The 26,806-nt window shown below is 52.4% G+C and overlaps 1 protein-coding gene across 5 annotated transcripts in view; it reads left to right on the top strand.

Annotated features, from left to right (window-relative positions):
- RGS6 (regulator of G protein signaling 6) overlaps positions 1-25,920 on the top strand; it is a 549,755-nt gene extending 523,835 nt beyond the window's left edge. For 2 of the 5 annotated variants that reach the window (XM_064571279.1, XM_045901122.2), the window contains 2 exons: positions 560-613; positions 779-987. In XM_064571279.1, the coding sequence (XP_064427349.1) occupies positions 560-613; positions 779-838 (114 nt within the window). In that variant the 3' untranslated portion in view covers positions 839-987. Of the gene's footprint in view, positions 1-559; positions 614-778; positions 988-13,099; positions 13,167-21,800 lie in introns of those variants that run through there. The other 3 variants (XM_045901123.3, XM_054513766.2, XM_064571278.1) reach the window with 3 other exon arrangements.
- The last annotated feature ends 886 nt before the right edge of the window (positions 25,921-26,806 follow it).

The following is a 26,806-nucleotide window of genomic DNA, read 5'->3' on the forward strand; positions in this document are numbered from 1 at the left end:
TCTGAGAGTCCTAAGCCCGACTCCCGGAGGCATTGATGACCTCACCTTGCCCACGGCCACTTCCTAATGTCCCATCAGGATCCCCTGCCTACACCCAGCCTTCAGGAGTAGTCTGTTCTGGGTCCCCACTTGGGACCCCCAGCTGTGTGCCTGCAGCCTCGGGGACACAAACTGGGGGCTCCAGCCCACGAGCACAGCCAGTGGGAAGCAGGGAGCAGACAGCTCCCAAGGGCCAACAGTGGCTCGTGCAAAGGCACAGAGGCTCCGACTCCGAGCCCAACAGCACCACCGATGGCCCCTTAGAAGCAAACACCCCTCTCTCCTAACTGCATCACGGACGCAGCACCATCTCTGGCGGGCTTCCGTTTGCTGTCTCTCCCGCTGACTCTCACCTACGGCGCTGGCTGCTTCTCTTTTCCCGTTTTTCACCCTGTTTTGCTGTTGTTTTTGTGCATTAGCTGCCGCTGCTGCTGTTTGGAAACCACATGTAAGCTGAAGAGTTTTTTTTTTTCTGTATTTTTCTCCCTACCTTTTTTTTTTTTTTTTTTTTTCCCTAAAGCCAGAAAGTGAGCAAGGTCGTAGAACTTCCTTAGAAAAGTTCACTCGCAGTGTGGTAAGTTCAGCTGGTTTTCTTCCCTCAATGTTTCTTCTGGTTTTTCTTTGTTTCTTCAATTTCTTGTTGTTGGTTGTCATTTCCTTCGGGGTGGGAGGGAGTCCAGTGCTTTCCCCACTCGATACACCCTTTTTCTTTTGCGAGCATCTGCGGCTTCTCTTCTAGGGACGGGTTTGCAAACCCCAAGCAGCTCCCTCTGCAGAAGGTGCACACAGAGCCACCTAGCCACGGGCCTCGCATTTGATCTTCTGCTCGGGGCTTTGAGGAGGAAGGACCCTGCTGCCCTTGGGGCTGCACGGCGTGTGCATCTTCCGCGGCAGCCCAGGGAGAAGGCCATCGAACTGTACCATGAAATAAATTGGCTCAGAACCATAGCTCATCTAAAAAAAAAAAAAAGAGAGAGAGAGAGAGAAAATTCCAAATTTCCCTCTGTGAGCTCTAGCAATCACACAGGTGCAGGTCGGGAGCTGATGCTTCTCTGTAGCGGCTTTTGCGGGTGCAGAAGGTGACCGTGCTGCATGGGTCCTGGCGATGCAGTCTAGCTGGCGTGTGTTGGTGGCCTCTGCATGAGCTCCGATGTCCCTTACGGCCCCTGTCAGCCTCATCCACATAGTGGGACAGGGAGAGAGGCAGTAGCCGTGGGATGGAGGAAGAAGCAAGTCCCCGAGCTGTCCCTGTGCTCCCCGGGACAAGGCCTTATCAGGCTCCCCAGGCCTTGACCGTGACCGAGGGAGTAAAGGTGGGCTATAAGTTCACTCTTCTTGTAGGGGAGGGGCCTGTTACTCATGCACATCCAGATTCGAGGGGGGTAGAGAGCAACACAGTGGCAGATAGGAGACCCCGTGGTAAGAGGCGAGAGCACTGAATGAGTAGGGCCTTCCCCATGGCGCCTGGTGGGGGTTCCGTCCTGTGGTCTGTAGAACAGCACGGACCCATCTCTCCTCTTCCTGCCATTCTCTCCAAGATTCGAGCACAGGGCTTGGTGTACAGGAAGGCCTCGGTCTCACTCATTCACTTGCTCATCAGAAACGAGCTCCTGAGTTCATGGGACCCAGCCTGCACTGTTAACATCAAACCAGTGAGTAGCAAAATGGCAGCCAGGGAACAGGACTCCCATGCATGGAACTGGCCCTACTTCCCTTGCCAAAGGACAGAAACCCACTGATGCTGACTTGCCCTTTTCTTCCCCCTCTGTTGAAGGTCCTTGTAAACCTGACTACCCCCGTGTGATCTATATCTTTACTTCATCTTTTTAACATAAATTCTAAGAATTCTGGGTTGAAAGCAACCTGTCATAGCTAGATGCATTTTAACGGAATTTAAACATGATTTTGAATTTGCTAGATGTAAACATCACAATAGCTGTGGTAGGGGGCGATTAAAATATGAGTGCTCGTCCCTTCTCTTCTTTGGTCCTCTCTCTCTCTGGCCTTCCCTCATGAGAAATCAGAACTTGCTGAATGGAAGACCTGCTGGTCCCTGGTGTGTCTTTGTGGCTGGTTTGCCACGGCTCCGTGGCTTCACACACCAAGAAGGTGCCACAGGCTCTCAGGCAAGGCCTACGGGAGTTTCTCCACCCCGGAGGCCCTATGGAGAATGGTGGGAACCCGCCCTTCCTTATTGCTTTTGAGGTGCACACTGTGGGTAGAGGATGTTTAAGGACTTTGTTGACAAACCCAGAGTGTACTGGGAGGCCAGTTGGACCACTGGGTGCAAACTGCAGGAGAGGAGAACTCCCACAGCCCTGTGGAGGCCCTTCAGGTAGACCGTGTAGGCTGAGGGTGTGAGAGAGGAAGGCTGGTACCCAGACAAGATGTTCAAACATCTCCAGGCTGCTTTTCACAAGAAGTGGGTATTGGGAAAGGCAAGAATGATCTCAGTGAAGCTCTGTGAAGAGCTTTTAATGATGTCTCTTCATCCCAGAAGTAGTGTTGGGTCAGTGGTTCTGCAAAGTCTGTTAACAAAGCATTTAGAACGAGAAAATACCAGACACCTTCCAAGTGTCTCAAGTGTGCATGTGGGACAAATTACAGAGATGTTTTCAGGGCTAGCTGAAGGAGAAAAATCTTCCAAGCTCCTGAGATTTTTAGCATCTATATGATAAAAGGTCCAAACTTCAAAAAAAGTTTATAAATTCCCTGCTGTTCTTTTGTGAAGACTCTAATGGGGGGCGCATTCCGACCTTTTGGTTCCAGTGGTGGAAATGGATTTGCATTGATGCAGCCATGCTCCCTGTGCTCTGGGGGCAACACCACCTACCCACAAGATGTGGCCGTGTCTGAGGAAACGGTCTATGACTGTAGAATAGTGGCAACTTTCAGAGTAATTGAGGCTGGAACCCAAGAACTTGGTCTAAAACATCCCAGTGTTCTAATCAAATGGAATTAACCCACCAACCAATATGCTTTTCAATCTGGTAGCCATTTTCTATCCAAATGCTAGACCTCTCTAAAGGGAGATCTATATGAATATGTCATCTCCTACCTCCTGCAAACTATAAAACTCAACTAGTTGAATAGTCGCTTTCCCATGTAACTGGGAAAGATGTGTAAAAGACCATCCATGTCATGGGACTAATAATGGAAAAACTAAGGAGTAAAGCTACACAGTTCATAGACCAAGGATGTGGACCAGCTGCCATTTAGGACTAATTGGTGGCAAGAGGCCTGGATCCAGGTGGTTGGATAGCTCAGTCGGCTGTTCTCCCATGCCAATGTCCTTTCTTTTCTTGGTAAAAGAGAAAACTTTGGAGAAAGCAAATTGTTCTTTCCAAGTCTTAAGACGTATTATGACATGGAGGGATTATCTGTTAAAGGCCAGAGATGGCCCCTTTTACAGGAGATGCTAAGGAGTAGTTTCATGTGCTGCAGAAGGAGCCTTGCAATCCCCAGTAGAGGCAATGCTGCGTGAGCTTCTCCTTCCAACGGAAACTTGATTCTGAGTCACCCAGAACTTGAGTATACAGTGCAATTGTCAGGGGATATGCTGTGCCGAACATCGTGTAGTTGGGGCTGCTGGAGCCACGGGGCCTGCACAAAGCCCCGCTGATTTGACAGGAAGGCTCAGGTCTAAGACTGAAAGTCTATGGCATAGTGCAACTAGTCCATGTTGTACCTTCATTCAAAACAGAAGACAGGACTCCGATGGGCCCAAGCCCCACAGATGGCCAGCACAGTGCCAGCTAGATTTCAGCCCCTAATTGACCTTCAGCTGCCCTTGGGCAGTGAATGACCCACACCACTGCACATGGTGGGGGCCTGGTCCGAGGAGGCCCAGTCCAAGAACTCTAACCTACAGCAGCCGCACAAGGGTGGGGGGGCCCACACATGGCTTCAGGTTATATGAACCCAGCCTGTCTCCCCTAAGTCCTGTGCGCTGGGAGGCTTCCTTTCACTATGGCTGTAAAATACGAAAGCCCCAGGGGGAAACATGAGGTGCATCACTGTGGCTCATGTTTGCATCTCTGTTCCCCTCCTCCTCTGATTCCTTCTGGGGGGTCCTGGTGTGACCGCCTGGTGGAGGAGGGGACTTCTCCAACTCAAGACTGCTCCCTACCACTCAGCGCCCAGCAGCCTGCCGTTCTCTGCCATCCTCCTGGTTCTGCTGCAGACGGATGACAAGGCGGATGTGAGGGTGTCCAGAGCAGAAAGGCTTGCTGCCCCCTTGCTCTCTCTTAGGCATGCTCATTCCCTTGGGGCCTCCCGAGAGCCGGGAGGGCCCTGCCACGGGCTGACTCTGACACAGAGGCCTGGGATGCCTAGGAGGACGGCGAGAGGAAGCAAAGCTCCTTCCACCAAGGCTCAGCAGCGGCCATTTGGTTGTCGCCTTCTGGGTGGTGGCCGAAGCTACCTGGGGAGGAGAAGCTAGAGAGGGTCTGCTTCTTGTGTACAGTTCTGTGGAAGCGGCCCCAGGGGGTGATGCACTCGAGGGGGGTCAGCAACAGGCAGCAGCCTCCCTGGAGGCTTCCACCTGGGCCTGGCGGTTCGGCTGAAGCCCCAGCTGCCCGGGCCTCAGGCTCCAAAGATGGGAAATGGGGTTGCTGGGGCCTGACCAGCTGGGGCCTGACCAAGCACCAGAGGCCCCAGAGGGGAGCGGAGATGAGGACCAGGTATTCACCCACCTAAGAGTGAAGCAGTGGAGCTTCGTCAAGGTGCTCCTTGAACTGAAACCACAGGGCCGGAAGCTCAGGGTGCCTGGCCTGTTCCCAGTGGCATCTCCACAACAGGCGGCGGCGAGGAATGCAGCAGGAAAGTCAGGCGGGGACCAGGAAGCTCTGGGAGCCAGCTGTCACCCGCCCTCGCCCCTCCCGCCCTCTCCCTCGCCTCCCTCCCTGGCCACAAGGAAAGCTGAGGGAGGAAAAGTCAGCAGCTCACCTCCCCGCCTTTCCAGGCAGTGCTGCAGGAAGAAACCCCAGCTCCAGGCCCAGATGCTGCACAGGAAGTGGAAGGCTGAGGCTCGGGGCAGAGGGGGTATTGGGCGGCCCAGCAGGAGCGGCTCCTTCCCCCAGGAGGCTGGTCCCCCTCCCCCTCAGCGTGTCATGGCAGACAGCCACCCACCCCTAAGGAATGAGTTCTCAAATACCTAGACTCAGCAGAGCCCCCAAAGGGCTTTGACCTCAATCAAAAAAAAAAAAAAAAAAATCCTTTTGGGCTTCCAGCCGAGGACTCTCGGCTACAAATCTTTACATAGGGTTGGTTTTGATTGCAAAACCTGGGGCCCCTCTGGAACCACAGGGTCAGACTGTCGTTCTAGGCTCTCCCACTTCAGAGCCCTGAGGCCCAGCAATAGTGAAACCGTGGCCTGCCCAGAGATGGAGATGGACTTCCATGGTAGTATCTGGGAAGGAAAGCATAGACTCCTGCCTCTCTTGAGCAGTGAGGACTTTTGGGACCCTGTGGAATTCGTCATCAGCCCCAGGCGGAGTGGCCCCTGCTTCTAGCCACAGCTTGCTAGCTGTGCAACCTCAGGCAAATCGCTAGCCCTCTCTGAGCCCTGGTTTCCTCCTAAATACAATGGCTTGGACTAAATAATCTCTACAGACTTTTCCAGCTGGGAGTGTTCATAGGTCTGTGCTGCTTTCTAGGCTAAGATTCCTGAATTGTGCTAATCCTCCCTCAGAATGAGCAAAGAGCTGCCTTCCTGATTGGAAAGTGGCTGCCAGCCTTGGGGACAGGGACAGAAACCATGGCTAGCATTGAGTTGGATCTGTATTTAAAAGCCCTGGGCAAGGCTGTGAGGATAAAGCCCCAGCAGAACTAAGAGTACCACAGGCTCCCTAAGCCATAGGCCCGCTCAGATCCCCAGGGCTCACTCACACACTGTGAGCGCTGTGGGGTGGGGGGAGGGTGTCACCAGAAACGGGGTAAGCAACACACGCTGGTCACCTCTGCCAGTTCTGCAGTCCCTGCCCTTCTGGATGGATGCCCAGCTGGGTGTGTGGTGGGAGGTAGGGATGAGGTCTGCTGGGCAGAAGGGTGGGCTCCAGGGTGGGTGCCATGGCATCACCGTGACTCGTGGGGCTTGGGAAAGAATGCAAGATGAGCATCTGGGGACCTCAGCATCACTCTGCTGCTCACCTGAACCACACTTTCTGATTCCCTGGAGAACTCTGGGCCAGCTTGCCACTGTCCTCTCTTAGAGATGGGCAAAAGGAGGTTACCAAAGTCTGTGCTATCCTGGTTATAGGCAGTGGTCAGCGAAGCCTCCTCTGTCTCTCTCTCTCCATCTTGGCTCCAAGTAAAGCTTCACAAAGCATATTTAATAGTATATTGTCATAGCTGGAAAATGCAAATGTAAAAGTCTATTTTTTATACACACACAACATGTAAGACAACCAAATCAGCTTGGCTGCCAGGATGCAGAAAAGGAAAAGTGATCAAGGGATTCCCAATGGCAGGGGATGGGCTTGGGTCTTCGAAACTCTGGGGAGAAGTGAGATTTTTGTGTATCACAAAGGGTCAGACGTTGTCAGTTTGGAGAAACTCAACCCTACATCCTACCACTGCTTTCAGAAGGAGGAACCCCCAGCTGTTGCAGCTGATGATTCAACCTGTCAACCCAAAGCAGCCAAAATCCCCTCCCCACGAAGTGCCCCCCCCCCCCGGGAGAAAACCCAGCAGTGACTCAGCCTCCCCACACAGGGGCACGTGGGGCACACAGCCAGGCTCTGCAAAGCCGCTCCCGCTTCCTCTCGCCAGCCTCCCTCCCCACCACCCAGGCCCTCTTTTGCCTTCCCCAGACCCCAGTGTGAGGAGCAGTCAAGTGAAAATCTAACTCCTCTGAGGCAGAAAGGCACAGCTGTGTGTTTACAGCCACTGATTCAGATCCACATCGCATACCCTGCCAGTCTCCCGCAAGGCAGGCTGGGGGCAAACTGTGTCTGTACGTGCCAGGCGGGAATCTATTTCGGGAAGTGACCTGCAGCCCTTTGCCATAACAGAGGCTTCCTCTCACCCCCCCACTCAGGAAAGATGTCCTTCTAGAAGGAGCTCTTATTTTAACAGCGGCTGATGGGGTTGTGGGATTTCAGTCTGTTCCTTGTCACTTATTTGGTCAGACTTTTGGCACCTGTCCCCAGGCAGCCACATGGGAACAGCCGTGGGTTCCCATCTGTCCAGTGAGAAGGCAGAGGTTGAAGGTGACCGCAGGGCCCTCAGTGGGATGCACAGTGGGAAGTACAGAACTCAGCAGGACAGAACACCCACTTCTGCAAAGGACCGAATCCACCTCTGTCCTGCCAGGGGGCCAGAGGGGCCAGAGAGAGAAACCCCCAGGTGTTAGCCAGGCTTTGGAATAGCAGAAACCTAGGAAGGGGACAAAGCTGCCAATGTCAAGGGCAAGAACAAGAGACCCAAGTCGGCCTGTGTCCAGACTGGAAAGTTAGAAGTCAGAGAGCTCAAGTTCTAAGGACCTTGAAGGCTAAGAAGTAAAACCACCATGGAGTTCCCCCCAAATGAGCTCCCGGGGAAAATGACTCGGGGGTCTCCCCTGTTGTCCAGCAGCAAGTGAGTGTCTTTGATTCGAGTCAAGTTTGGGAATCTCAGCATTCTGGAAGGAGGGCAGGATGTAAAATCTTACATAGGCACAATCTGTGAAATGTTGCCATGTAGCAGAAGGTTAACTGGAACACTGCCGTGGGGCTGAAAAAGGCTCGGGGAGGGGGGCGGGTATTGTCAGCTTTACGACGTGACCTGAAGGCCCATGAGGGAAGGACCCTTTGGTGGCTCCCCAACAGATAGGAAGGCGAGGCAGGGTTGGGAGCCTGGAACCTCCCCAGCAACCGCCCTCCTGGCGGTTCCACTCTCCCCAATCACGGCCGAATCCTTTTGACCCGAGCACCATGGCCCTAGCAGGAATGGTTCTTATTGGCATAGTATTTGGCAGGAACTTCCCACAACCCCCTTGTCAGCCTGGCTGATGGTAGAAGAGTGACTATCATCACTACATCCCCCTGCTCCAGAGAATATTTATTCATATGCTGCTGTTAGAGCAGTAAGGTCGAAACCAATGGCAATTCCTGCCCCTCCCCCCCACCCAGAACTAGGTAAAGCCAGTGTATTCATGGCACCTTAATGACTGGTAAGAGGGTGAATTCATAGATCTGTGTCAACCGGAAAGGCAGTTTCTGGTGGTAGGCCACATGGCCCGGTCCTATCGACATCCTTTTTGAGGACTCAGATGAAGAGAAAACACATCAGTCATATTCACAGATCAGCACCTGCAAGGTGTTGTTCCTTTGGTAGACAGTGGAATTCTATTTGAAGAGTATCTCCTTCAGGTGGGGATGGTGGGTCAAAAACAACTACATAAAATTTAACAAGATAAATTTTATGTTAAAAAAATTCAGCCTCATAACTATAGGATGGCATTCATAGCCTTTGCTGTAATTCAAGTAAAAAAAAAAAAATTCTGGGGTTGTAGTTGGCTACAAGCTTCATATAAGCAAAAGCAAGATGCAATTGCCTTAAAAAAGAGAAAAGCTACTTTAGGCTATAATACCCAAAGTGGAATGACCAAAAGAGAAAAATGTCTCACTGCTTTCGTGTTGTTCTAGACTGTGTTGAGTCTTGGTTCTAAGCCCCCACAATTTGTCAGGAACTTGAACAATCTAGGGAAAATTCAGAAGAGAGTAACTAAGGAAGCCATGTCGGGTGGGATAGAGATGTCTAGCCCCTCAGGAGACGAGATAACCGTCATGAGATATATTTGTGTTTGTCTCCCACAGTAAGTGGACCTTTCTGGGTGGTTTCAGACAAAGCTAGAAGAACTGGGTAGAAGATACAGGGAGGGCCACCCTGCTGGAGAATAACAGTAGCAATTTTCCAACAGTGGGGTATGTCACCTTGAGGATCACCAAGCTCCCTGGAAACGTGCAGAAGCTGAATGGCCAAGGGTATCATAGAGCAGCCTTCTGCATTGGATTCTCTCTCTCTCTCTCTTTTTTTTTTTTTCTTTTAGAGAGAGAGGGAGAAATGTGGGGGAAGAGCAGAAAGAGAGGGAGAGAGAGAATCTTTTTTTTTTAAGATTTTTATTTATTTATTTAACAGAGATAGAGAGAGAGCACAAGTAGGCAGAGCAGCAGACAGAGGGAGAGGGAGAAGCAGGCTTCCCGCTGAGCAGGGAGCCCGATGCGGGGCTCGATTCCAGGACCCTGGGATCATGACCTGAGCCGAAGGCAGCCGCTTAACCGACTGAGCCACCCAGGCACCCCGGGAGAGAGAGAATCTTAAGCAGCCTCCACGCCCAGCGTGGAGCCCACTGCGGGGCTCGATCTCACGACCCTGAGATCACGACCTGAGCCGAAATGAAGAGTCGGCTGCTCAACCACCTGAGCCACCCAGGCACCCCTCTATCCTGTCTTTTAGCTGGAATCCTCTGATGCATTAAATATTTGTTAAACGGATCCTACTGCATTTTAGTCTATGGTTTATAAATAAGTCTTAGAAAAAGAGAGTGGATCATATGGAGGGAGTTTGCTGAGATTGGAGGAGAGGGATCCAAGAGTCAGATCAGCCTCTGCCTTGAGGGAGAAAAAGCCAGATGATGACACAAGCCAAGCAAGGGAAACTGTCAAGGAGTGGAATTACTGCCCTTCACATGTCATCCTTGCCTTTTGTTTTGTTGGGTGTTTTTTTTGTGTGTTGGTTTTGTTTTAAGCCGATTGCTGCTGCTGCAGCTGAGCTCTGGCAAGAGGGCTCTCTCCCCTGAAGGCCTGAAGGGAGGTCAGGGAGCAGAGGACACAGACGCCTGCTGGCACAGGGCAGCTGAGCAGCGGTCGTGCAGTCGGGCTGAGCACAGCCGGGGTGGGCTCGTGCAGGGGGGACCCTGGCTCTGAGTTGGAGAAAGTTTGGCCTGTCCTCCTTCCCATCCAGAAAGGGCACTTTTTTGAAAGCAAAGATGAGAAAACCAGTTGCCTTTCGCCCAATGCCAGTTGCCAATTTCAGGGGCGCAGGCTGTTCCAGCACCATCTCCACGTGGCCGGGAGCAGAACACGCTCCAGAGGCCTTAGACTGGGGACAAACTGCCCTTCTGGCGCCCCCTCCTCCTGGGGTCTGCCTTGAGGACTTATCTTCAGCCCAACTCAGGGGAAGGAAGGGCTCTCGTGTCACATTCTTTCCAGCTGTCCTGAAGACCAGCACGATTGCAAATGACACTCCCTCTTCTCTCAGGCTTTACCAGGGCTGCTTTCTACTCATCATGGGATTGTATAATTATGGTGATTACAGCTTATGGCTTTTTTCCTCTCCTCATCTCTTGCTTTCAGATTCTTTGAGGCCTCTCATTAAACATGGCGATCCCCATAAAGTCAGCAAAGTTTTAATAAGACATTTTTTAAAGCTAAAGAAAACCCAGTTAGAGTTGATTGGTACTATGTCCCTAAAGACAGTCCTTTAAAACTGTCAGGCCACTGGGGCCTGGATATAAGAGGTGGGGAGGGAAAGGTATGGGGATCTGGAAGGCACCCACACTTTTTCACAGGGTTGGAGAACCATCCCATGCCACGCCCCTGGCCTTTCTCATTTGCCCCAAGAGCAGGGTGCATCTGAACCCCCATGCCAAATGGGAAAAGACAGACCATCAAGCAAGGATAGAGGGCCTGGCCTTTACATCGGGACAGATTAAGTTGGAACATAGAGATAGGAACAGCCAATACAAAACTCAATCCACCCTTGTAATCTGCAGCAAAAGTAGAGAGGAAATTCTGATGGATTTTCTGTCTTGGATGATACTGGAAGGTTCTAGGGCATCCATTTTTCTAAATATGTAAAGGAGTCAAACATTAGCATTTGTGAGTGATCGCAACACTGCGATCCTATACTTGATGGCGGTCTCCTTGGTAATGACACAGCTCCAGAGCCCGTCATTTGCTAGCTCTCAACGATAGCTTTTCCTAAATTGTTTCTAGATCTATAGGATGTTATGGGAAGGATCACCAGGAAAGAGTGCAGGTGGGGTGGTGGTCACCAGAACCCCCAACCTGCCCTTTGGCAGCTTTGCTCAGGTTTCCTGTCAGGGTCCTCTTCCTCTCCACCCTCCCCAGGACTGCATGAATAACCTCAGGGAGGTGCACCTTGCCCCCGCCTGCTCTGAGAAGCTCCTCGTGGCTGACTGCCCGGAGCTGTCCAGACCACTCCTTACCGCAGCCGTAGCAGGTAGTCACATCTGGGCTGTGCCTGAGCAGCACCAGCCAGCCAGAGCCAAATGTTGTTGAAACTTGGCAGTGACATTTCCAACTGCATTTTCACCCCCTACTAAAGACCACCTGCTCACTTTGCCCTGAGAACAATGTCCCTTTGGTGCCCCCCCGGAATGCGCAGAAGCAGACTGGGTTAGAGGTGGACAGCCCCGGCTAACTCCTGTCTGTCCACCTGAGATTGGCATAAGACCCCAGGGGAGCCGCTCACTTGGCTGACGGATATAACACAGCCCCAGCCTTCTGCACAGGGTGGATGCTGGCACCGAATGAGGGCATAATAGTAGTTACTGCCATTTCTTGGGGGCTCACAGTGCTTTACTGCGGGTGTCTGCACCTGCTGAGCTTGGCAAGCAAGGGACTTCGGTTCAACTTCAGCTCTACCACTTAACAGCTTCTCTAAGCCTCAGTTTCCTCATCTGTAAAGGGGAGATAAGAGTAAAAGATTAAGTAGGGAAAAAAATGCTTAGCAGAGTGTTTGTAGTCTATGTGCTCAAGTGGAACTCTTTGTATTACTATTTGCATTATTACATTGTTTGCCCCCCATGCTTAGCTCGTATTACCTTACTTAATTTCCAAGAATATTCTCTGAGGTAAGTATCGTTATATTTATTTTGCAGTCGAGGATGGCTACATGCGTATCTCATATATGACAATGTGTGCAAGGCACATCCAATTATCACAGTGACCAGCTCGTAGAACGACTTGATAGATGGTAGCTGTTATTATTGGCTTATTTTTAAAGTCCAGAGCCAGTTTCTCTGCTTTCCCTGGGAGTGGAGGGACCAAGGTGACTGGCAGGCCAGCTTCTGCCCTGTGGTCAGTTTCTTGGAGGCCCCTAAGCACTTCCCAGGAGGCCATGAGAGCTGTGTGGTGCTGGGAGTGGGGAGAGCCACCTAGAAAATGTTGCATACATTGTCAGAATCTGGCATTTGCCGCCTCCCCCTCACCGCCACCGAGGTGCACAACCCTGAGACACCTCCTGCTTCCAGACGCAGATCAGGAGTGGTTCTCCCCATGACAAGCGTGTGCAGTGCAGTCCTCCAGATGTAGCGCTCTGCTCAGCAGAAGCCTCATTCCCAGAAACCCTCACCTCTCAAGTGTCTGTGGCCACCCTGAGCAATACAGCCTCCCTGAGTCTGGTTCTCCATCTGCCAGATCAACAAAGGCTTGTATTTTTTTAGCCACACACTACACAGTGGGGTTGTTCGAGGAGTCCGAAGCGAGTGGCTGGGGATGCTTTGAAATCTCTCCTAAACCAGATCCCTGGGGTACATGCTTCTCCTGCTTGTGGTATTGACAGAAACCGAAGCGGGGAGGCCATTTCCACTGACACGAATGGCTTCTTCTGGGGGGGGAGAATTCAGGTTTTATAGATGGATCTTAAAGTAAATGCGTTAAGTTTGCAGTGCTTGTCAAAGATTGGCATTTTAGGAGCCTGATAGAAAGCTCTGCAGCCAACCCCATGGCTGCTTCGGCGGCTTGCATGAGATGCCTCTGCGGCTTGCTCGAGATGCTTCTGCGGCTGCCTGTGCTGGAAACACGCACACGAACGTGCGCACGGAGGTCCGCACGGGCGCATGCGCCGCCTGCCCGGCCTGGGCCTCTGTGTTCAGGGTATGGGACGCGAGTCCCCTACGCTGCGGACTTGCATGGGCCTCTGCGCACGCTTTGCATGCCCGCTGCGGCTGTGCGCATGTCTGGGCAGGGGCCCCCCCGAAAGCTGCAGGTATTCTTGGTTTCAGCTGGATAAGTTATTCTTCACTTCCCTTCCTAAAAACACAATTGCCTAGTGCTGCTGGCGCAGAGTCAGAATGGCCGCTGCCTTTCACCCCCGAGGTGGCTTCCTTCCAGCAGTGGGTGAGTGATCCCGGCGTCCGCACTCTCTAACCTTTTTTGGGATCCTTCTGCACAGAAGGTGCTCCAAAATCCGGAAGAGATGATCTGTTTGTCCGTGGCCTTGTCTCTGCCTATCACTCTCGTTCCCGCACCCTTGTTCCAGGAACAGTCAGCAGCATCTAGTTTTTGGTGTCCCCATTTTTCTGCCCCTTTTTTTTCTTTTTCTTTTTTTTTGCACCCATAAGTTTTTTCTTCCTAAGAGGCAAGGAGCCAGGGGTCCAGAAATGATGCTAAGATGTAAGTCCCTTGTCCCAGAGGCAATGTGCAAATAAGGTCTTTAGGTACGGATCGCTTCTCCCGAGCCCCTAGCAGAACAGGACAGAAATGCTCACTACCTTTGACGATGCTTTTAAATCCAACAGCAGCATCCTTAGGCTTACAGCTTCCATAACCCTTCCCCTGTGACTCAGGGCCAAATCCTGCAGGAAACTTGGAAATCTTACATTTCTACGTCCTTGACCATCAGGGGAGAAGAAGGCTGGGCGAGTACCTATCCTCTGTCCCACGGGCACCAAAAGCATTACAGCAACATGTAAAAAGGGTCTGTAGGGAAGACCCCTTGACCCAAGTTTCTATCGAGAGATCTCTGAAAATGCTGCTTGACCCATCCCCTGAAGCACTTTTTCAGGTTAGAAATACATGTGTGATAAATGCCTGCTGCAGCGCATTCCTGGTGGTAGGGAAGAAAGAGAAATAAGCCGGCCTCCTTTGCATTTGTGTCCGAACGGACATGGACATTCATGGAAAGATTATGCTTTGGGGCGGTGGGGGATAGTCCTCATGTTGATTGCCTGTGCCTTCTAGGCTCTGCTCTGGCAGCTGCCTTAACCACGGACCCCAACCTATGGATGAGTTTTGGGTGAACACGTGTGTAGGAGATGAGAGGTGCCCTTGGGAGGCAGAGGTAGAGTCCCCGTGGTTCTGCAGGAGAGTCACACACTCCCAAGCAAATGATTCCTCCTGCTGTCTCTTCCACTAAACTTCAGTGACACTCTCCCCTGGAGCCATGGACAAGGGTCACTTGAACGTCCTACTTGGAAAAAAGCATCACGATGTTGCTAGTAGCAACACAGCCATGTCCCCGTTTCCTCGAGTCTTTTGACCTTTGCCTAATTTGGAGTGAACCAGAGCTAAGATCCTAGAGTACTTCTGGGGAGGAGATGGAGGAACAGGGGCAGAGGAAGGCACACCTCTGAGGGGCCTCGCAGGCGAAATGCCCCCCTCTCCACTCCACTCCTGAATCCACCAAGAGCTTCCCTGGAAGCTGAGTACACAGAGAGCACCAGGGTTGTGCAGTCAGAACCAGAGGAAGGAGAGATGGAGATCTGATATGAAAGGGGGGAGGCATGGCCCCTGCACAGGAAGAACACAGGTGGAAATGTACAGCTTGGGAAGGAAGCTGGGGAATCTGTGTCTGGGCATTGTGCCCCCAGCAGAGGGCACAGCTGCTCTCCCCCTTGTCACTCCTGCATGCCTGCCTGGTTCCAGATTTGTCCCTGCCTAGCTGGGGGACAGTGGAAGAAGCTCTCCCACTGAAATTAGCTGGCAGAGGCTGGCCACTGCAAAGAGCCCCAAAAGTGATGAGCCCGATGGAGGGCAGGAGTCTGGGGGCCAGGAACACCACCCACAGAGGGCTTCTCCCCCACCCAGCCTGGCTGCGACACCCTGATTTAGGCACTTGGTTCTAATTGGAATTGGTTTCTAATTAGAGTAAGGCAGCTCCGCCTGCCCCTCCCGAGAAAGGTAAACAGTACCCCTGCTCCTCTCCTCCCTGGGACAGTTGCTATGGCGACCCCAGGGGCAGCAGCACCAATAACATGAGGGCACAAACAGAAGTGGTAGCTTCACCTGGCCCATCCAGCAGGTGCACCTTAAAGCCACATGCCCCAAGCAGCGGTGACGGGTGCCCTGGCTCGGTGCAGTAGCCAGTCTCACTTGGCCAGGCTTGCCAGCCAGAAGGTGGCGCCTTCTCTCTCAGGAGAACCAAATGTGAAGAGGGGAAGAACCTCAGGCAGAGCAGAAATGCTTGAGATGGTCTCAGGCATGTCCAGGGGTGGAACCTTCTTTCTCAGTAAGGTTGAGAAGATCTCCCTGGGCTGCCCAAAGAGATTGCCTGGTGGAGATGGGTGAGGAGGAGTCATTAGTCTCTGAGCATTTCCATCTGCCTCCTTCCTTGAGAGGGATGGCCACATACAAAGTAGAAAGCGTGTGGCTCATGAAGGCTGACCCGCTTCGCTCTGCCACTGACTAGCTGTATGCTCTCAGGCAAGGGGCTCGAGCGCTATATGAGCCTGTTTCTTCATCGATCCTGACACAATATATCCTAAGACTTTAACCTAAGATGTCCTAAGGCTTTAAACTGGCAAGGAGGGTGTGGACATTAACACGAGTGTCTGTACAATGCCTGGTGTGTTTGACACACAAGAGTGGTTCGATGTTCAGTCGACAGGTGGCTGTTAGTTACAGTCCTCGGTAGCTAACCCGTACCCCCGGTAACGGGCCCATCCCCACCCACTCACCATCAAGGTCTGTGCTAATTGAAGAGGAAGGCCCTTGAGAAGGGAGTGTACCTGGGATATTGATGCCAGCCCATTGAGCAGGGGTGAGAAATTCAAAGAGAAAGTCCCTAGGAGATAGATCATGGGATAGGTTGGTTCTTTCACATTTAGGACAGTTAGGAGCGCTGGCGACTTACCTTTTCTAAATTAAATTTTTAAAAAAAAAATTTTTTTTAAGGAAAAAAAAGCACTGGTAGCTGCCAATATAGGCTAGAGTAAGGTTTCTGAAACTGCTAACAGTCCCAGTAACCATTTATGGGAATTGCTTTCAGAAGATATGACTTACAGGTAGATTCCATAGACCCACAATTTACATGGCAAAATCCGGTTGTTTATACCACTGTAAGATAGTGACCTGTTTCAAAAGAATCCGTTATTTTTATTATGATCATATTCCTTACTTTTTAACAGGTTTAAATATACAAGAATGAATATTAATTCTTCAGCCAGTGAACTTTTTTTTATTAATTCAAGTTTCACCTATTTCTTGATTTTTTTTATTTGAGCGTTGTTTTATGTTTGTGGTATCTTATTTTTAAAAGTCAAATAGAATATTTTAAAGCCAAATAAAATGCCCTTCAGCTCCTGAGAGAGATCAGAAAGCTTTGCAAGGAGCCAGGAGTAATACAGACCCCAGGAATGGATCTTGTCACAGGCTCCAGCCCCCTACTACTGAGTGAGGACTGAGGAAGGCAGAAGCATCCTCGTCCCCCCGTGCGGCTCTGGCCTAGCCCTGCTGTGGATTAGCAGTGTGTGATCTTTGGCTAGTCCCAAGACCAGGTTTCCCCCTTTCATCTTGCCCCACCTTGCCATGAAGTTCAAAAGAGGGCGAGTTGATGAGAGATGGAGAGTTGAGAAGTTTTTTGAAACTCTTCTGTATTAAGTATGGATTTTCCTCCCAGTCCTCTGCCAACTTCGAAAACCCCTACACTACCCCTAGCAAGTGGCTCTTTCTCCCCAGCTTGAAACACCATCAAGAAAGGATATGTCACAGAATTCCTTATACACCCTTTTGAAATCATTCCTTTTGTTTTGCTCAGTGGAGAAGGGGCGCCAGGGGGCACCAACCTCCAGGGAAGTCACCCGATGAACTCAGGCAAGTTCTTGACTTCTCCCCTTCTGCCAAACCCAAGCCAGAACCCTTACCTCCCTACCTGGCTCTCAGGCTCCTGACTGCTTCCCTCAGCAAGGCCCCCCCAGGCCTGCTATCACATGCTCACTCATCATTTATGAACCCGAGCATCATATTTACTCATGGGTAACCTTCAGTCTCCTTGAGAGAACAGCTCATCTCTGGAGCCTCCCATTTCCTGCCTACTGAGGTCATTTGGTGAGGCCCATTCAGCAAAACCCTATTTTCATTAGCAAGGATGAAAAATGCCTGTATCACAACAAGGTGATCAGTTTGGATCAAGGCACTAGACACAATGTTCCAGATTGGTCCTGTTGCAAGTTCCAGTTCTTCTCACAGAGGAACCGGGTTTCTCCTACACTGGAGTAGGAAGCCCCGGATTGAGCCAAAAGGCAAAGTCACGGGACCTGCAACTGAAAAAGAATAAGGAGTGGGAAATTTCAAAGCAGAGATGTGATAGCTGGATTTTGTTTCCCAATATTTATTTTCTTTTGAGGGTAATTACAGATAGCAAAATGAACAGATCTGAAGTGTGTGGTTCAGTGAATTTAACAAATCTATGCACCACTGTCACCTACACCCCATGATCCTGGAAAGTTCCCTCATGCCGCTTTCCAATCAATTCAATCTTTCTCCTCCAGAGGCAACTACAGTTGATTCCTAGCCCCATAGTAACATGGATTTAGATTGGGTGGACCTGAGATCTATAACTTTGGTCTTTGGTCATCTGGGCAAGTCAGCTTGAGAGTCTCATCAGCAGCTCAGATGTCTTTACTCCCTTAGCATTGAGAAGGGTCCTGCCTGAGTCCCTAGTGCTTGGCTCTGCTGTCCCCAATATGCCACCTAACCCCCAGGGTTACTCTCTGAGCCACAGCCCTCCTCCCAGCCAAAGAGTGTAGCATCAGTGTCCCAGGTAAGTAAGTGGCAAAAGCTCTTGGTAACATGGATCGTGCATGCTTTGTTGATTAATATCTGGAAGTGCAATGCACAGAGCCACAGCATGTCAAGCAGCATGTTGATTTTTCTTAAAGCACGGCACGAAAGGGAGACATTCCTTTTGTGCATTTCCTTTTAGAAATGAAGGATTCCATGACCACCTTCTTCCAGGCTTCTAGCCATCAAGATGGCCACAGAGCTGAAATGATTAGTCAGGGTGGAGGGTGGACGTTTGTGAACCCAGTCCATGAAACTGAAGGATCCTGATCCTCTTGGGTTAATTTTGCCAAATGTCTCAAAGGTGAAAAGCACTTTGTCTGTATGCAAAGCTTTGGTGTCTCTGGAATGTACCTTCTGCAGTTCAGTTCTTAATCACTGTGTATTTTTTCACTTGGACAAAGGCTGCCTGCTAATAGCATTTTCAACCACCTTCAGCTGCTACGCTCAGCTACGACAAGGCCTCGGGCTGAGCTGGCTGCCCTTCCTGGCACCATGATCCATTCCCAACTGACCTACACTGGGGAACATCACACATTCACACCCTGAAAAAATGGCTTCCCCCGTCACTATGCAAGATGCCGGGTGGAAATAGAATTACCACACTCCCCTTCCTAAGTGTTTCCTACAGGATCGTCCGATTGAGGCAGGGAAGGGGGTGAAGAAGAGGGAGGAAAAGAGCCTGAGAGCGTGCAGGGCAGGAGCTCTCTTCTCTCTGGACAGAGCAGGTAGCTCAGGGGCTCCCAGCAAGCCCCTAGCAGCATAGACCTGGGGGCAGCTCATCTCTGAACACAGGTAGCCTCTGCTGTCAGATTTCACTTTGATCCCTGAAAATTACAGGAGCCTCAGCTCTTCAGAAGAGAGGCAGCTGCTGAGCCAGTGTGATTGCAGGCTTTCTTCCCCAAAGCCCGAGGCCAGGCATCTAGCCATGCCTGCGTCCTGCATGAATAACCACCTTCCAGCCCCACCCAGGAGGTCACTGAGTAGCGGACAGATTGCAGTTGGACTGAGCTGCCCCCTGAGCGGACCTGAAACCTCACGACCTCCTTTAGCAGCAGAACTGGCATTTGAAAAATGTGTGTGTGTGCAGGGGTGGGGGGAGGGAGACAAAAATGCCAAGGAACACCACCTGGATTGCTGAGAGGCTGGGAACAATCTCAGGGCAAGTTCTCTAGGCTGGCCTCTGAAGTCTTGAGAAATGGAAGCAGCTGGGGGCAAGGGGAGGGGCAGGCTTTGACGGCCGGCCACAGGGCCTTGGAGTCAGAGCTGTGAGGCTGAGCTCCAGGACTCAAGCAGGAAGAGATTAATTAGTGCCTCCAAGCCCAGCCCAGCCCCTTCTACAGAACAGGGAAGGGTGGAGGGTGGAGGACCTCGGGGCCAAAGGCACCTCAAACAGTCCCATAATAATCCAGATATAGAATCTTCAACCTACAGCCCCCTCTCCAGCCAAAATGACCTCACTAATGAGGAAGAAGCCATAATGAGGGTTTGGATGCCTGGTAAACCTCACCTTCTTTGTTTCTGGGCTCTTAACATACACGCTAGCAATAGACTGTTATTCAGGAGCTTTACTGATTTTTTTTTTCCCACATCCGCCAGCTCAATCCGAGCCCGAATACCATGTATGGCAAAGCCAAAACATATATATTTGGTGACACAAATGTGATTTGTTGCCCTGGTGGAAAAGGGACAGAAGGAGAAGGGGAGGAGCCAGTATTTGGGGTGTGGTTCCTGCAGCAATAAGGGGCACCGGGAGGCAAGCAAAATCCCGCAGTGCCTTTCACATCAGCAGGGATGGACATGGGTGAAGGGGCTGGGGGAGGTTTGTTAGAACGCTCAGACCAGGAGGCCCCTAGACTCATCAGCTCCACATTTCCCCCGAGAGGACCCCACACACGTCCCCACACTTGCTGCCTTCAGGCTTGCATCAAGAAGGCACAGTCCCAGGTGAACCAACAAGATGACAAATGCCTCGAGCTCCATCTAAGAAAGGGCAGTCAAGGAGAGCACCAGCCATGTGTGTGCCTTAGAATCCAGGGCTGGAGCAAGTCCTTGAAGGGCAGCCTCTGCCAGCTGTGAGCTCTTGTCCCACCTAACCCACTCTACACAGGGGAATAGCCACCCTGCTTTTAGTGATTTGCAAAGACTGGCACTGGAACCCTCTAGGATTAAAAAATTCTGATTAAAAAATCCTTACCCTTGTATAAATGTAGACTGCTGCAGGCTAAGTTTAGTGTATTTGAAGATCCAGATAAGGTTGCTATTGGGGAGATTGTGTGTGTGTGTGTGCATGCATGTGTGTTTAAAATAGGGGAGAAAAAAATGAAGTTTTGTCTCACTAGTGAAAATGAGGGGTGAAATAAAAGGGGAAAAAGAGCAAGGGGATGTCGATGCAGACTTTCCAAAGCTCCCGAGGGCAGTTCCATTTCTGGACAAGCTCCCGTGTATGCCACTGGAATTCTCAAAGTCAAGCTGGCACATCCCTCTATGGAGAGTTAAGCCAGATGACACATTGTCTTGCATCCAGCAAACTCACAGCCCTTGTTCATTTACTAGATATACCCATTATCCATCAATTCATCAATCAGCCGGTTTATTGAGTACTCTACCAGGCTTCACAAACCTGATCAATTTTTTTTAATTACATCCAGCTTGCACTCAGCCAAGCCCAGTAAACAAGATGAGCCCTCACACCCCACTTGGAAATGAACATGAGGGGCCGCTGGCCCTTGCAGTCCCTCACTACCAAACACCACAGCCCATGCTGATGAGGACCACGTGCTCCCCTTTGCAGATGGCGATGGTTTAGCTGACCGGCTGTCAATAATAGCATGGGTTTTGAGTATTTTCTCAGACACAGTGATCAGTCTGCTCAGGTCCAGCCACAATCTCCTCTAGACCCCTGTCCGATGTTCTGGATTTCTTCAGAGGGTGAGCAGGGAATGGGCACGGGCTGCGTCAAGGGAAATAAGCAGAACGACGGAGACTCAGTCATCCTCCTCATCCATCCTCATGGTACCCAATCCCACATCAGAGGCTCCTCGGCCACCTCCTCCCAGGCACAGGAGTCGCTGGCCTCTCTCAAGATCTCAGTGCCTCATGCACCAGGCCTCACGGTCCAGTTAAGTTTTTTCATTTTCAAGAACTGCTACATGGCAAGTGAAGGGCTTGTAGATGTCCCGATGTGGAGTCATCAAACTCAGCCCCTGGGTACCACACACAGGGAGCCAGGAACACAGGACACGGCAGGAGCGTGTTGCCCTGGGGCCTGTGGTGGTACCTGTTCGCCAGCCCAGGCTCCCAGCCTTGGCACAGGCCCCTATATTTCCACAGTCCCAGAACTTGTCATCAAGAGGTCGCCAAGCCTGTGTGTCTCTCCCGGGGAGGGCTCAATCCTGCCTTTCAGACAGGATCCTAGGTCTTCTGCACTCTTCTGCATTCCCACATCTCCTGCATTCTTAAGACTAGTTCATTCATTAGCTTCTAGTCACCCAAATCCTTAACCATCACCTGTGTGGGTCAACCCACTCTCCCTGATCTTACTACTCCTCAGTCCACCTTTTCCTTCCTGGCTTGAACGAAATCAAGTTCAGGGGCAGCCCACAAGCATTAAGAGATACTCTACCTAAAAGTGAAAATGCCTCGTTTTGGGGTAAGTAAAATTCCCACACCCCCAAAAAAGACCAGCAACACACGTTCACTCCCCACCCCGTGCCCCAGAGCCCTGGTTGTTCCAACTGTCTGCAGTCAAGGGCCCGAACCCAGAGATCAGCAGGGTCCGTGAGCTAAGTCGTTTGGCCTTCGGGGCTCGTGCAGCAATTAATTCGCCTGTCTGGCTCTCTGTCTCGGTCTCTGTCCGTGTGTGTGTGCGTGCGCGCGCGCGCGCGTGCGTGTGCATGGTGTGCGTGCGCGCGCGCGGCGTGCGTGGGCGTGCGCGCCTGTGCGTGCCAACTCTGTCGCCTGTCTCTGCAGGGAAAGTCGCTGGCGGGCAAGCGCCTCACCGGCCTGATGCAGTCCTCCTGACGGTTCCCACCGCAGGGCCCGGGCCCGACGACCCCACGGGCAGGCGGCGGCGCTCCACCTCCGCGGACAGAGTCTCCCTGCGGGGAGACCTGGTCACTGTGAAAGAGAAGGAGTGAGGGCGAGGACGGGCAGCAGAGGGGAGCCCCGGTGGGTGACCGGGGACACCAGAGAGAACAAGTCCACAGAGCCCGGCGTCGGCCCTGTTTACAGCCCTCTCTTCCTTGTACAGTTGTGCGCCGACAGCCCGTTCTCGAGGAGGTCCCGGGCCCTAACTCGCTCGGGGCACACCACCTCGTGGGGCTCCTGTCGTGACTATCACTTGAGATTCTAATCTTGGTCCCGCCACTCTTCCCTCTGTCTGGGGGATCACGCCTCCCGGCACACGCGAGAGGGACCGGCTGGCCCCGAGCACATCCAGTGTTACGCCCCGCCCCCCCCCTCCGGCTCTGGGGCACCCACCGCCACCACCACCCCCCGTAGTGACGGCCACTGTGTCCCGACGGCCCCCTGCCTCGCCCCGAGTCTGTGTAAGGCCCCCCGCGCCACACGTCCGCGTCGTGGCGACCGTGCTGAGCAACCGCGCGGATTGCCTCAGTTCTGCCAGCCCCCCCCCCCCGGAGGCCGGCTTTCCAAGAGGTCCCCACGGGCGCGGGGCTGCCCTCTGGTCCTGTCACATGCCTCAAGGGTCCCACACCAGAGGAAGCACCGGCGCCCCTGAAAGAGCTTGTAGCTTGACAGCCGTGGAGGTTCTGACCATCTTTTAAAACATTTATTACTTCCTAACTCATTCTGTTTCTGCCCCCTTCTCCTTGGCTTGTTCCCTCGTGTTTTACTCAAAATAAACATGGCCATGAACTCAGGGGCCCCTGGGATCCTCCCCTCCGGCAGCCCCGGTGGAAGCTGGGAGAGTTCCGGGCCCCGGGGTGGGGGGAGGTGGCTGGGTCGTCCAGCTGGCAGCTGGGGCCCACCCTGTGGCATCCTGACGGGCCCCTGGCTGGGCCAGGTCTCAGTTGTGTCTGGAGTTGCGGCTGAAGCTGCAACAGAGGGCCTAGGCCAGAGCCAGATGCTTCTCGGACAGCCCAACAAAGGCACCGCGAAACAGAGGTGGTCCCCAAGGGAAAAAGCAGACACAAAGCAAAACCTGCAAAAACCTGCAAAAAACCCACTTGTGCTCCCTTCGTGTGTATGTCAAAATGACTATCTGCCAATCGGCCGGGAGGTAATATATGTAAAGCACTGAATCAGGTGCCTGGCGCGTAGTAGGTGCTCAGCAAATGGTAGCTATTACTCTCCTCATTGTCACTGTCACCATTGTGACGCCCGTGAGCCCTCAGACAGAGTGGTATTAAGCAACATGTTTTTGAATTCGGACACTCACTCCACCTGCTAGAACTAGCCTCCTTCGATCTATTTTTGGCCATAGGTGAAAATTTTCCCTGGGGAGTGTATAAACAGCAAACATAGAAGCAAAAAAAAAAAAAAAAAAAAAGTGATCACTGGTATTTCTTTACTCATGTAGGCAAATTCACCAGCTGGTGACCAAAGGCTCATAAGCTTGTTTGCAGACCCTGCCTCCTGGGTGCTTCCGTGACCATCCTTGCAGCCCCATGTCTATGCCATTGTATGTCTGATTCCACGGGGCCCTGTCCCCACGGCACCAGCCTTCCATCCTTCACAGCAGGGCCACTGTGGGCATTAGGAGACTTGGCTAGGGTGGCACCCTTGTGGGTTCTTGACCACTATGCCTCAGTTTCCCCCACTGGCAGTAGCTGCTCTCTCTACCAGGTACAGTAGCTAGTAGATGACATGTGTTGGGTCCTCAGGTTGTCTCCAGTGGTGGCAATATAGACCCAGATTCCCATCAGGCACTCCCACACCCTGGTTCCACACAACCTCAGCATGGGTCCTGGCCCTTGTAGATACTCGGTAACTACTTGATGAGTAAGTGAATGAGAGGAAGCCCTATTCCATGTTATGGGGTCTTTGGACTCCTCTCCTTGTCCCACCCGTTTTTATCTCCTTGCTTTTTCACACAGGGCTCCTTTCTCAGAACCAAAATGCAGCCCAAGCTTTTCTGCAACCAACATCGCCCCAAAGAAGCTCCTCTCTGTCAAGGGTCCACAAGCTGTGTTGACATTGAGGCACAGGGTATGTGGACAGAGGAAGTTCTAGAAGAGTAGGTGCCTTGGTGCCCTCAGCTACCCAGGGCAAAGGCCTGGCTGCCTCCTGCCCTTCCCCATGGGCTGTGGACAGGGCAGGGCTGGCTTACCCAGTCCTCCTGGCCTCTGCTCCCGAGCGATACTGGCTGACACGTGGCCAGCCCTGGAGGTCCTCAGAAGGCCCACTCAGAGCCAAGTGGACTGTACCCCTGAGATGGTGCAGGCTGAAGGTTTCCAAACACCCCTGGGGACATCCAGAGGGAAGGGCGGGCCAGCAGGCTCAGTAGAGGTAAGGGTGCTCTGGTTGCATTCAGACCCAGAGCAATAAACCCCGTCACCCCATCTCCCAAGCAGGCATGCTCGGTCTTGTGACCACCACATCCTCCCCGGTAGATTAAGCCAAGCAACGCAGGGGGTGGGGGGTGGGGTTGCTCTGCCCAGTTGGCCAGTCCAAGGTCAGTCTACTGTGCAGACCTTAGAATGCAAGCACACTTGGAAAATATGATCTGGGCCAGTTCCCCGTTGGCCTGGTCTACACAGCCAAAACTTCAAACCGGATTAGACTTTCGAAGGCAGTTCCATAGCAAAGCAGGTCCCCCTGCTTCCGGAAGCTTCCTTAGCTCCCCTGACCGGGCACAGTCTCTGGATCTGGGACTCTTCCCGTTGAGAGCTCCCAGGACACAGATCATGCTGGCAGCCCCACAGCCAAAGCTTCAGGGCAGCCACAGAAGCAACCACCCCGCCAGCAAGTCAGATGCACGGGTGCCAGGCACCGGACATCGGACTGGGATCACCTTTGCCTCATGGGAAGAAGAAAACTTGGAGGCTGGCAAGTGCAGGCGCTCGGCAACAGCCAGAGGGCTCAGCCCAAGCAGCAGGAACAATTCCGCTGGGGAGAGGGCTCCTTCCCTTCCAGAAAGTGATGCTTTGTTCTACTGTCAGGTGTGGCTGTCCCCCAGGGCAGTCAGGTGAGCGGTGCCCCTGGCCCACCGAGGCCGAGGGGTCAGGTCCAGGCCAATCCCCCAGGGTCCCGCTCACCACTCTGAGTTGTTGCTGAGACCAGCGGACGTGTGGGGACGTGCTCCAGGCGTGCTTCTCCTGGCAGGATTGCTGGTGTGTTCAAACTACCTCACCAACAGGACACTGAACCAGGAGGCTGCCACCCAGCCGGCCTTTTGGCTATTGGTGGAAGTTGATGTTCCTCCTAAAACGCACCCTTCCCATTGTGCTCCGAATGCATGGGCTTCAGAAGCCACCACTAAGAAGCCTTGCCCCACGCTGGAAAGGATAGCAGGCTGTTGGTCTTCGGACCTTGCAGAATATGTCGGAGGGAGGTGTTCCAGCAAGGTCCAGGAGCTGGAAAGCTCTGGGGTCGGGGGGAGATAATGGGCCACGGGCCTCCAGCAGGGCTGGTCAAGCTGAGTATGTAGCAAGGACCCTCTGTGGCATAGTTGAGTAGTGATCAAATGAATCCCCCATAACGCACCCCGGGACCCTCTGAAAAGAGTTCTGTGCTATGGTCATGATGGCAAGGACAAATGCCAGCAGCCTCCTCATTAGTACCACCCAGTGATAAGGCCTCCCCTGGGCACGACCCAGGGGCCATCAAGTAGCAAAGTAGCAAATGTAGCAATAAGGGGCTTGGGCCTTAAAGGGACGGGGTCCAAATGATCCAGTCTTGGCCCTCTCCCCAGTCCCAAGGAGGGCTCAGAGCCAGCTGCTGTCACCTGCCCAGGGAGGGCTCCTGGTCTATATACTATGCTCACTCACAGCATGAACACAGACACGTCGGAATGGCCTTCTCATAGTGCATGTGGTTCTCATTAGTTTATTTTTCTGGAATTTGGGGATTGGGACCCCAGAACCAAACATGCTGGTACAGTCTAAAAATAAATGACTTGAACCCACTCTAATCCAGCTAACTCTGTGTGGCTCCTTGGTTTGGGGGTTATTGGGCAGGATTTACTGCTAGAAAAAAAAATGTACCACCTCTCTTCCTTCTCCACTCCCCACCATCCCCATTAATCTCACACACACACACACACACACACAGACACACACACACTGTTTCCCCCTCTCTCCCTAGCAGAAAGCTCAGGAAAGCCAGATCTCTGGGGTGTGGGACTCATCCTGGCAGGTTGGGACAATGGTGTCACCGGAAGGCTAGAGCCCCAGACTCTGCCAAGTTCTCTTTGGCTGCATGGCCCCTATGCCCCCTTGTTTGTGCTCAACCACAAAATCCAGTAGCCTGATGAACACCAGCAGTGGCCAGACACCACTCTGATGCCCTTAAATAAAGTCCCAAGATTGAAGCCTGCTGCATACAGATGATGCTCCTTATAGGGAGCCTCGGTTTCCTAAGCGACAATCCCATCTCCCACTAATACTGAAGCAGCAGGGTTCTGAGAGCCTGGAAGTCAGGTTGACAGGAGGAGGACAAGAATGAGAGAAAAAGGGGCCACACACTGCTGCAATCTCCCCGTTAACAACAAGCCTGGTACCTAGCAGCTCGCTTCGGTGGCAGAAAATTTGCTTCTGAAAACAGGAGTGATCTTAGAGCCATGGGAATGGGTCCTCAGTCACACCTGCATGGGAACCAACTCGTCTCCCAACCCCTGGGCCACCTCCCAGAGCGGGACTTCCTGCCCCATACAGTCAAGACCAAATCCACACCAGCCCCAGCACCTGAATTGTCAAGGCTGTAGTGTATCCCGCTGTCAGGTCTTGGCCCACCACGAGAAAGCCTTGCTTCCCTGTCCTCCCGGATCAAGGCCACCACCTCCAGGGAACCCAGAA

The sequence above is a fragment of the Mirounga angustirostris genome, unplaced genomic scaffold, assembly GCF_029215605.1.
Source record: "Mirounga angustirostris isolate CCGP_5_RB_7025 unplaced genomic scaffold, mMirAng1.0.hap1 SCAF_9, whole genome shotgun sequence".
Taxonomy (NCBI): domain Eukaryota; kingdom Metazoa; phylum Chordata; class Mammalia; order Carnivora; family Phocidae; genus Mirounga; species Mirounga angustirostris.